Raw genomic sequence first — 12,277 nt, 5'->3', positions numbered from 1 at the left:
TATCATTCTTCTATTTGTTGTCCTTAGTGTTGTCTACTTGAGGACGATGCAAAGCATTGAGATCTCTCAATCTCTCTCATGTTGACTCAAAAGACACATGTGTTCCCTTCTTCTAGGTGGCCTTCCTTGATTGGGGAATGAAGAACAATTATGCATACATACATATGATATATATACATGACTTATCATATAGCATACTGACCCCGAGGAAAGCAAAGTCACCTTGTGCTTTGTGTTTTGTGTCTATTATCCTTGGGCTTATCTCACACTTGGGGGCTAAATCCTTGCGATAACGTGCTCCTTTCCTTTCTCATTTCTTGTGTGTATCACTACGTTAAAACAATCACCCCCGGTGAGGCGTGTGCGATCGCTTTAACGTAGGGGGGCATACATCCCGTTCATATCTTTTCAAGATACTTGAAAATTTCTTGACAAATTTAGCCTTGCCTTGAAAATTCTTGATATCTTTCTTGCATGACTCATAGTGAGGGAACCTTACTACTGACAGTCATGGTTCTCCCTCGTGATCTTCCCTTTTACTTTGTCAATCGAAGTCGTAAGATCCTTAGTCCACTAGGGGCTTGGTGTATCTTGCCTCCTTGACGTGGTGAAAGTCTTTCAATATTGTTTCCTTGTACTTTACCGGAAGTATGAGAATACATACTCCTGCTAAAGTGGGGGCTAAATGTAGCGTCCTAAAATTGCGACACTTGCAATTTCGACTGCATTTCGGTCTTCACGATGGCGACGCAACACGCAACCTGAATGGAGACCCCGAAACCTGATTACGACACTAAAAACTGCATTTTTCAAGCACCTTGGCCTGAACCTCCTTGCACCCTGCTGTCCCGGGAGGTGGGACCAGAGCGCCCAGCGCCCTGGTCCCTGGGTCCTATTTTGGGCCCGGTCTCTTTTGGACTTCGGGTCTTTTTGTTTGCAAATTGGAAATTAAACTTTCCTGGTCGGCCTTTAAGGTCGGGAAAATCAGTCTATCAGCCCTAATTGACAAGTATATAAACTACATTTTTCTCTCTCATTTGGCATATGAGGAGGACATATGTGTAAAAGCGTGGAAACTATACTCAAGCATTCAAGCATTCAAACATTCAAGCATTCATTCCAAGTCTCCATTCAAGGCTAAGTGTTGCATTCAAGTCAAGGATTCAACCATTGAAGAGGAGATCACATACTACATGCTACAACATACAACATACAACATCTATACCTTCGCACATAAGGATACAAACATCCTTAGAACAAGGTATTAGTACTTGTTTTACAGTCATTTATATTTACAGCACTTGCTCATTTCTTGGTTAATTCCAAAACCGGGGTTTGACCTAAAGGCAAACCCCTAATCCCTAACCCCCCAATCGTCTTCGCTTTTCTGTGTGTAGGTTGCAGGTACGCGGCTGAAATTGAAGATCTGGAATCCTTGTGCAGAGACGAACAGATCCCCCTTCGTTTCGCGGATTTTTCGGAGGACCGTGGCGGTCGGGCGCCATCGTCCCGACGACTTTTGCTCAAATTTGCAGGACAGCGCCGTATCGACATTTTACTGCTAATTCCAGGTCCGCAGCTTCATCCTATATCCCTATCTCAGTTTATAAGCGAATCTTTGTCATTTTCTATGCATTCCTAGCTTAATTCTTCTATCAACATTCTTTACAAAAGAGGGTATCCTTGCTGTCTTAACCCTTGAAACACATTTAGCATCCAATCTTGCATTGCGTGGGATTGGATCTTGTGGGTTTCAACCCCTCTTTTGAATGTAAAGTCTCTCCCCTAAGTGAAAACCATCAACCCTAGTGAATCTCCCTTCTCTCTCCTTGGAGTTGGAAGAGGGGAGAGCAACTAGGGTTCGATCGCGATTTTCCGCTTTACAATAACAATTGTTATTTAATAGTGGCTCTTTTTAGGTGACACCTCATAGCCAAAATTAGTTATTGGTTATTGAGTTGTCTTAATCTCAGCCGTTGGTTTGAATTAATCTCAGTCGTTGGTTTTCCAACAGAGTAGTATAAAAAGGGGTCATGGGTCATTTGGAAAAGATGAAGTTTGCAAATTATTTGCAGAGTTAGCAAATAGTTTTGCAATGTTAGCAAGGGGCGTAGTGATAGCGTTGGGGATAGCAATGCAGGGATATCAGCAGGAGAAATTGTGAGATTGTCGAAGTTCTGCTAGTGAGAGGCAAGGAATTTTGTATCTCTTAATTTGTTGAAGTTAATATATTTCTCATCTGCAGTACTGGTTTTCCCTTTGGCGTTTTTCCAGGGACAATTGTCCAGAAATATCATGTCATTGTGTTACATATTTCTTTCTTCCTATTTTTATTTGTGAAGTTGTAGTTGTGTTATTTTCCAATATTTTTTTATCAAATAATCTATTAAAGATAGGAGGTTAATAATCAGTAACTACAATAGAATTTCCACACTTACCACCAAAGGTACATATTTGTTAGACTTGTGTGAATATTGTTGTCATTGATGTCAAACTAGTTATCCAGTTTGGTCTGAATGGTATATGTAGTATATTGATGTCAAGTTAGTTATGTGGTTTAGTCTTAATGTTGTGTGCAATTGTATGCAGTTTGTGTGTGCAGTTATGGGTAGGTGATGTGAATTCTAGTATTGCTTCAGGATGTGATTTAGTAAGATGTGGTTTATCTATTGGAATTATTTCCAGAAGATCCTTATACCTGGAATTCCGAGTTGTGCCTACATTGGTCTTGGTATCAGTTATGTGTTTAATTATCAACTATTTTAGTTATGACAAATGTATCTTTTCATGTCTCATGGTTCAATATCTATGGTATGTGTAGAATCTATATTCTTGGAGTTTGGAGTCATTATGTTTGGAGTTTTGTGTTTATGGGTCAGCTTCTATGGATTTGGATGACCCCTGTCCCATTCCAATAATTGAGATATATGCATTAGTGAATGAATTGTGAAGCATGGAGAAATCTTGTGGAGGCCAACTTGGTTATCATGTTTTTGTTGGATAATGTATTGATCTAGGCCAACATATTATCTTGGTGTGTGAGCCTTCCAATATATATACATTTAGAAGTGTATGATGATGATGAGTGTGTGGAAAATAAAAAGAAGCTAGTAACAAAGTGTGAATTGCGAGTTGTGAACAGTGAAGGCAGTTGGTGCAGAATCAGAGTGCAGACAGTATTGTAGTAATCCTTCACCGGATCTGGTGTAAGTGTTCAAAGATAGTTGTACAGGGATCTTTCACCAGACCCTTGCAGGGATTGTGAATTTTGATCTAAGCTTAACTTGGAACTCATCTCATGCATTTGGAGATGCAACTTTCTTTGGTTCAATCATACCTATTGTAGTGAGCATTTTGGTAATAAGACACATTTTGTAATTTCATAGTGAGCAGTCTGACAGTGAGTTGTTTTTGTAATTTTGGTAGTGAGCCACCCCCTTTTGTAAACACCATATAACTAGTTATATTTTCTTGAGAGTTAATACTCTTTATGGTTTTTCCCATTTGGGTTTTCCACATACAAAATCTAGTGTTCCTTTTGTGGTTGTATTTCAAGTTTATTGTGCATTTACTATCTCATGGTTGATATGCTTAATTTATGAGTTTGATATATTAGCAAAGGTTTAAGATTTGGAGAAATTTTTAGAATCTGTGGGAATATTGATTCACCCTCCCCCCCCCTCAGTATTCTGGTCCCTTCAACCAATCTATCAATATTATCTTCGAACTTCACTTTTTCTTACCTCTTCCTATATGATCAAGCCAATAATGTTTGGTTCTTATAACTAGGAAGTGTTTCCAACTAAAAAAAAATAGCATGTTCTCTAATAAGATGCTCATAAAACAACTAAGAAATGAGCATCATAAAATTAGCTCCTAAGGCATCCATGGTTATTTGAAGGTCAATGAGAAGACCTAAAATGAGCTCTAAAAATTAAGAAGATACATTCTTGATTTATTTTATCTCATTCACAACCTTTCAATTATAAAACTAGTATCTTCTTCACAAGAAAGTTCTTAATAGAAAGAAAAACATATATAGAGAGAGATGTTAAATTTGGATCTAATTTTATAACATGAAACTCATCAATGGTGCTAAATAAATCATCAAATTTATCTCATAGTTTCTTAGGTGTATTGCACTCTACAAGGCAAATCAACAAATGATATAACACATCAAACCAATTAACCCCATGGATTTACCTAACTCTTTTCTATGTGCATTTTTCAAAAAGTCCTAGTAAATTTGAGAGGCTTGTCAACCAACATTTTCTACAATTGTTTAGATTGTAGTAGTTGTCTCAAATTTATTTTTATTGTCTAATAGTTGTGTAGAGTGAAGAGCTCAATAGCCCTTAGGTTCTACCATTATTAGCAACATATACCAAAAGAGAATAAAATATTGGACAATTAAATATTAACTTACACCCCTCAAAAATATACTAATGTTGTAAATGAAACCCCTAGTAATAAAAAAAGGGCACTTAAGTGTAATTTTTACAACCGAAAAGCCTAAATTAACTATTTGTAATGTAGAGTGATTAATTAAATTTGCCAAAATTGAACTTAAAAGACAAAATGCGTATAGAAAAAATTGATTGAAATAGAAATTACCACCACTTGAAAAAAAAAAAAAGAGAAAAAACACCTTTACCACTTCAAAATACTTGAGAGACCTTTTCTTAGTTATACAAAATAAAAATACGAAATTGTAAGTGAAAATAGGGGAACAGGCCTTGCCCACATTCCAATTAACATTGATTGGATTTTGCTAATTAAAAGATGATAAAAAATCATCTTGTGGGCCAATAATTACCCAATTTTTGGGGAAAAAAATAAAATTAGATCAATTGGACAAACTTTTTGGTTGTCAAAGCAAACAAGTAATTGGGTAAAAGGGAATATGTTTCAGACGACACTATGAAATGGCCACTTTTTTACCTTTATGCACGTAACAAATGCCACAACGTTTGTCTTTACTATCTATAAGTTAGACAAATAACTATAAGCAGTTAAGTCGCATAAAAAGACAACAAAAAAAAAGGACAAAATCCAATATACTTTTTAAAAACTTAAGTTGCACAAAGTTTACTATAACAATGTTATATTAGTGCATGACTACAAATTTTCCAAACCTTGTAAACCATGATTAGGTTACATTCTATTATTTATAAAATCATTTATTTACAATACTCATTATTCTACTCTTAAATATTTGTTTGACATTTGTTTCTTTAGATTTCGACTTTTTCTAGCTGCTTCTTTACAACAGTTTTGTTTCATATAACCAGGTGAGAAAAATACATGAATTTCATCGGTTCTTCGAGGGGAATTTAGATGGCGGAGTTGGAGGATTTTCAAGTCTCCAGATCTGAAGCGTCTCTTTGAAAGAATGGCCTGGTAACGGAGAAATTGGCATCCGCCCTCCGACTACTCCTCGCCTGCTGATAAAATATGTTATCCCTTTCCTCTTGCTCTGGATTGCACATCACCAACATCTCCACCACTTTCCTCATCGAAGGCCGCCGTTTGGGGTCCCTGTTTGTGCATACCAGACCCACTCGCAACACCAACAGCATTTGCTCCACGCACTTCTCTTCCAATATTCGCCAATCCAACACTCCCATCTCTCCCCTGCCTATTATTGTGTTGCAGGTCCACTCCACAATGTCCACTCCTTCCCCGTACTGCACCTCATTCGTAGCTTTCATCCCACTCACCAGCTCTAACACCACCACTCCGAAGCTGTAAACGTCACTTTTCTCGCTCACTTTCAGTCTACGGCCGTACTCTGCACACCAATAATGTTAATGGCGCAAAATGTTCAAACAAAGAAATTGAAAATTTGACAATTTTGGCATTTCGCCAATTGAGATAAAATCAAACCTGGGGCTATATATCCATGAGAACCCACATAACCTGAAACAGAGTACTCTTCACCCAAGTTATTAAGGACTCTGGCCAGACCAAAATCTGCAATTTTAGCCTCGAAATCTTTATCCAGTAAGATGTTACTGGATTTCACATCTCTGTGCAGTATTGGAGGTGTGCAATCGTGATGCATATAGCTCAGCCCACGGGCTGCACCCAGTGCAATCTTATAGCGCGTCGGCCATGGCAACCCCATTTGCGGTCCTTGTGAATTCTGCAGACGCTCCAACAAGCTCCCGTTGGGCATATACTCGTACACCAATAGCTTGAAATCGGACTCTTCGCTCCAAATGCAGCAGAGAAGGTTTAAAATGTTGGTGTGCCGGATGAGTCCCAGTCTGTCCACCTCCACTTCCCCCAATTCATTGTTTTCCTGCGCACCTTTTCTCTTAAAATTTCCCCGTGAGCGGCTCATGTTCCGGATCTTCTTCACTGCTACCACTTCTCCGCTCTGCAGAATGACCTTGTAAACTTTTCCAGCGCCTCCGGATCCAATAACATTATCCTCCGACAAGTTGCGGAGGATGTGCACTTCGTCAAGCTCCGGCAAATGGAAAGATGTCAATTTCCATGATGGCGTACCCTTTGCTTTCCTCCGAGAGATCCGACAGACACAAATGAAGCCGATTGCCATGGCTGTTAAAATCACAGAGGGTACAAGAATTGTAACCAATCGCCTAGATGATATCCTGTCTGAAGAACACGATCTTAGCATCAAATTCTGACCTCCGCATAATTCTGGATTGCCGAGGAAAGCATCTTTGTAAGCCGCATTGTCTAGAGCGGCAGGAACAGGGCCGTTCAGGCGATTGCCGGATACATTGAAACCAGATAATGGTAGGCGTCCTAATTCAACAGGAATTTCGCCTGAAAGCAAATTATTTGAGAGATCAAGAATGTTCAGTGCGGGCAAGTCGCCCAAGGATGCAGGGATTTCACCTGTAAGACGATTGGTACCCAGATTGAGAAAAGAAAGCTTCTTCAGTGAAATGAAACCCGTGGGAATTTCTCCTGACAGAAAATTATGATCAAGCTGAAGATTACTGATCAATGTCAAGTTCGCAATCTCATTTGGAATGGACCCTGACAATTGGTTGTTGCTCGCGTTTAAGCTCTGGAGATTTTTCAGCTGTCCAATCTCTGGGGGAATGCTTCCGCTGATCTTGTTGTTGCTTATTTGCAACCAAGCCAGGCTCTTTGCTTGTCCAATCGCCGCAGAAATCTGGCCTTCAATTTTATTATTGTGAAGCAGCAACTGTCTAATACCTGAAGATCTCCATAGCCCGACAGGAATTTCACCACTGAGCTGGTTGTCATTCAGCTGCACATTCTGTAAACTTTCGCAATCTTCCAGGGATGGAGGCAAACTTCCATTGAAATTATTTGAAGCTAAAGCCAATCCAAGAAGCTGCCCGTTCTTACACAGATTCTTCGGCAGGGGACCCTCCAAACCAGTTGCCGTTACATCGACATTATAAAGATTAGAATATGTACCCAAATCCTGGGGCAACCACCCCTTAAGCTTGTTACCAAACAGTACTATCTTTGTCAATTTCCGCAGCACACCAAGCTGTGGAGGGATTTCTCCAGTGAGCTGGTTCTCATTCAGAATTAGCTGATCCAGAGATTCAAGTTTGCCAATTGCGAATGGAATTTCACCGCTTAGCTGGTTGACAGAAAGATCTATGACAATTAAGTTCCCCATCTTGTCGATGTTAGACAGAATCGGTCCAGACAGATTGTTTTTCCAGAGCATCAATATGCTTAGATTGGACAGAGCAGTCAAACTAGCCGGAATATTGCCCTCGAGCTGATTCTTCGACAGATCCAAGTAATCCAACTGCGTTAAATTACTGAAAAAATTCGGAATTTCGCCTTCTAGACTACAATTATATAGTTGTAAATCATGCAGCCGGTTCAGTTTCCCGAGCTCTACCGGTATCACACCGCCTAGGAGAGGATTATCGCCAGCAGTGAATTTCGTCAGGGTTGTCAAATTGCCAATAAAAGCAGGGATTGTGCCCCTCAAATTATTTTCGTCCAACGAGAGCTCTTGGATGTTTGGCAACATTCCAAAGGCTGGAGGAATGGAGCCACTGAAACTATTTTGTGCCAAATTCAAGACTCTCAGCTCCCTGAATTCACTGATGCGGCTGGGCAGGCTTCCGAAGAAGCGATTGCCGGACAAATCGAGAACTTGCAAACTCCTGCATTCAAACAGTCCGTCGGGAAAGGGCCGCTGGAAAGCATTCCCGCTGAGAATCAACTTCTCCAGACTTGGAAGAAGGCATATGGAAGAAGTCAGATTGCCTGAAATTGAGGCGCCGGTGAGATTAACTGCAGTGACAACCTTGGAAGAATTGCAAGAGATCCCATTCCAGTTGCAGGGGATTTCGTCAGAAGTATTCCAGTCCGTCAAATTATTACCTCCGTCAATCCAATCGCTCGCTTTTATCTGGAGAAGAATTTTGCCCTCTTCCGAGATGCAGGTGCAATGGAGAATGCGAACACTGAGAACGCAACAGAAGAGAGCGAGAATCCCATTTTTCTGAGCAATTCGGACCATGATTGCTGGGCTGTACGGGAATGCCTTGCGAACGGCAATGTTGGAGGCGGGAAATGTATATGTGAAACATTCTGTTATCCGTTGCGGGTCAAAGTCGATACAGAGGACGCAGATAAATTTGAATAGGTAGTCGGGAGAGACCGTTTGAAAAATCGGAGGACGATCATTAAGTTTGATTTGGAATTTGTCTGTTCAACGTCATTATAGTAAGCGATAAGAGGATGGCGAAATTAAACTGTATAAACCAAGACAACTAAAGTAAATGGGTTTTGCTGTTGCGAGTCGATTTCCTGCTCACATGAGAAAGAATTAATATTTTAGATCAGAAGTCACATGATCGGTTGTTCTAGAACGTCAATAAAATGCAGCTTTGATCGGATTTATCAATTTTAATTAAAATTCAAAATTTAATATGATTTTTTATTTTTTATTTTTTATTTTATTTAATGAATATAGTGACGTGTATCCAAATGGCCACGGCTATTCTAGCTCTAAAACAGATCTTTCGTACAGCGTGTTAGTGATAGGTTAGTCAATCGAAACCGTTAACTGCAAAATCGATAGTGTAAAACGCGTCCGTACTGTTGTTTTGGAGCTAGAATAGACGCGTCCTTTTCAAATGTTGGATAGATAATGTTGTCATTCATATATTTTAATTAGTTATAATTAAAGTTTGAATTTCACAATTGTATAATTATATATACATGTTTTTAAATATAATCTTTTTGAATATATTTATTTAAAGAAGAGATTAAGAATTTTTTTTATCAATTACGTTTCTATATTTATAATATATTTTAAAAAATTCATATACATTACATCTTTTAAGAGATCTATATAGAGAGAGAAAGGGGGCTTTTATGAAAGGAGAAATGTTCTTTGAGAGTCTAGTTTTTCTCTTATATTAAAACCAAAGATACCACAACTTGTTAGTTTATTTGTTTTAACTATACACTCTAATTGAAAAGATAAAAGAGTCTTACATTATTCTTTATACACACTTTCAACTACATCACATTAATTGCAATATATGAATTTGTGTACAAATCTGAACTAAAATAACTTCAGAGATAGAAAATACAGGTAAAAATGATTTCTTTCTAACTAGAACAAGCTTTCTATCTCAAACAAGAGTGTTGTGCTTGGGCTACAATGTGACATGATGTCATCCTAAACAGACAAATACATGGTAGCTTCAAAAAACCACAACCTTTGCTAGGTTGCACAAATCCTAAGAAGATAGTAGTGCAATAAATAACAAACAAGAACATGACTATGACAGTAACTTAAAGAAATAGCAAGATAGTAATGCAAACCCTTGTTTTTGTAATTCTACTTCATGGATAGTCAAAACAGATAACAAGATCATAGATACAAAATAAAAGATGGTAAATAAATATGCTTCTAAAAAGACAATAGATTATGCTATGAAAAGACTAAAATAGTGACACAAAGCTTCCATAGTGAAGGAGAGACGGTCCAACCAACATTGAAAACTCTCCAAAAAACTGGCACTATCTCCCAGAGATAATTCTACAAATGTTGTGAAAAAGTTGTACAACAACTCTATGAAAGAAATGCATGCATGAGAGATTTGGGATAGTTAATGGTAGTAGAATTTTTTGTGCAAAGTTTCAAGTCATAGTCAGAATGCTTGATGTGAATTCCATTATCGAATCTTTCGGAGGAGTCCATATCTAAAGCATGGCATGGAATGTGGGAATTTGTGCTTGGACACATGGAGAATGCATTGGAGGGCTTGATGTTTTAGAATTATTCATTATAAATTTGTAAATGCTTTGTATTGCTTTATGGCTAAATAATACATGGAGTATGGATTCTTTTGGAGGCTAGTTTTTCTCTCATGAAGTTTTTGCCAAGGTATATCTCGAGTTATCTTATGAATTGTCTATTTGATCTTTTCTCAATGGTGATTTTGTAAGCTTGTATGCATGCTTTTCTCTCACGAGCTATGTAGGAAACAGATTAAATGTAATTGGGTATGAAGCATTATTTCCTAACAATGATTTGGTCTTGGATTGGATGGTGGATATTGATTAGCTCAAATGGGAAATACGAACCTTACAATTGACTATTCGGGAGAGCTACAAATAGATATAATATGGAATGAGGTAATTGAATGGTTGAGATTATCTTAATTTGAAGAAACAGTGGAGATTGAAGGATCCCATGTCTGCTAGAATAATCATGGGGATGTGTGTTGTGATAAGTGATCTCACATATTTGTGAGAGCCACACATAGATGTTTATTCTTACAAGACATCTTGAGCACCATGCGTGAAATTGAAGATGTATATTTTCTTGGCCGGATAGATATGAGAGGTTTGATCTTCATTTCATTCTGAATTGAGAAATAGATGACTAGAATTAGGTTATGTATATAAATGGATAAGATAAAAATTTGGTTCAAATTAGGATTAGATAAATAAATTAAAATAGGTATTTAAATAGTGATAGCTACAAATTAATGTTTTTAAGTAAAGAAAAAAGTGATGCGGATTTTGGATAAGACAACATTATTTTAGCTAGTTAAATATGATGAATTATTTCAATTAATTAGATTAAATAATTTATGTAGTGAACAAATGTTAGGGTATGCTAATTGTTGATAACAAAGAATGCCTAATTAATTAAATAATTAAGTTTTCTAATCAAAACCATGAGATTTCAAGACTAGTTAAAATGTAAAAATAAATTTCTAGTTTCTATGGTGGTATGAAGCATTTTCACGTGTTTTAATGCTATGTAAGATTTTGTTATGGGATTAGTCATCCAAAATAAAAGATCTTCGATGAAAGTGCAAATGAAATCAAAAAAATGAAAGAATAATTTTATTTTATCAAAGGATGCAAATACATAATAATAATTTTGGATCCCTCAAATTAGAGTTACAAAGAGTTGTAAATGTACCAAGAGATGTAAATGTACAAAGAGCTGTAAATGTACCAAGAGATGTAAATGTACAAAAAGATGTAAATGAAACAAGAAATGTAAATGTACAACAAATATGCGATAAAGAAGATGTAGTCAAATATATGCACAACATCTAAACACAATATTCTCATATCTATCCAAATAAATATTAACCTTTATAAATACATATCTAAACAACTTTCTCTATCTCAAATACCTTTAATACAATAAAGAATTAACTAAATACAAAAGAAAAATGAATGCACATCAATAATGATGTAACTACCAACTAAATGTGAAAAGCATATGAAACGAGTCGATTGGATGCTAAAAACTAACCCTAACACAACGCGAGCAAGACAATGGATATGTTCAAAATTGTGCAGAGAATTGATTAAGTTTGAGGTTCAGTAAAACTAAATGTTTTGGCTCTTTCTTTCCAAAGCGTTGTGGAGAAGTTGTCTAATAGAGACAAACAAAGCAAGTACACTTACAAAACATTATATGAGTTGAAGAAAGTATTATTATTAATTATTTAAACAAATAATTCTACGGGTAAACAATAACAAAGGTTAACCAAGCCTACAGAGTTTGAATAACCCGTTTTCAATTTAAAATTATGTGTAGAGTGTTTGAGAGGTTTGACACAAGGTTTAGAGTTTGCTGCCACCAATTTTTTATTGAGGCATATCATTAATTTTTTAGGGTTAATGTATTTATTAGATACATTATTTAAAATTAAAGATAACTGAGTTAGTTTTATAATTTAAATTAGATAATATATCTATTAGTTTTTTAAGATTGATTTTACTTTTTATATTATAATAGTTTATGAAGATTAAATAT

General features: G+C 36.8%; 1 protein-coding gene across 1 annotated transcript; it reads right to left on the bottom strand.

The window, feature by feature from the left end:
* Positions 1-5,159: 5,159 nt before the first annotated feature.
* On the bottom strand, positions 5,160-8,497 carry LOC131077200 (receptor-like protein kinase HSL1). The gene is made up of 2 exons (XM_058014633.2): positions 5,887-8,497; positions 5,160-5,791 (listed from the first exon to the last, which is right to left on the bottom strand). Exons 1-2 carry the CDS (start codon positions 8,495-8,497, stop codon positions 5,358-5,360), a joined length of 3,045 nt encoding a protein of 1,014 aa, XP_057870616.2. The 3' UTR covers positions 5,160-5,357.
* Positions 8,498-12,277: the final 3,780 nt, after the last annotated feature.

This window comes from Cryptomeria japonica, chromosome 10, assembly GCF_030272615.1.
Source record: "Cryptomeria japonica chromosome 10, Sugi_1.0, whole genome shotgun sequence".
Taxonomy (NCBI): domain Eukaryota; kingdom Viridiplantae; phylum Streptophyta; class Pinopsida; order Cupressales; family Cupressaceae; genus Cryptomeria; species Cryptomeria japonica.
This window is presented reverse-complemented; position numbering and strand designations above follow the sequence as displayed.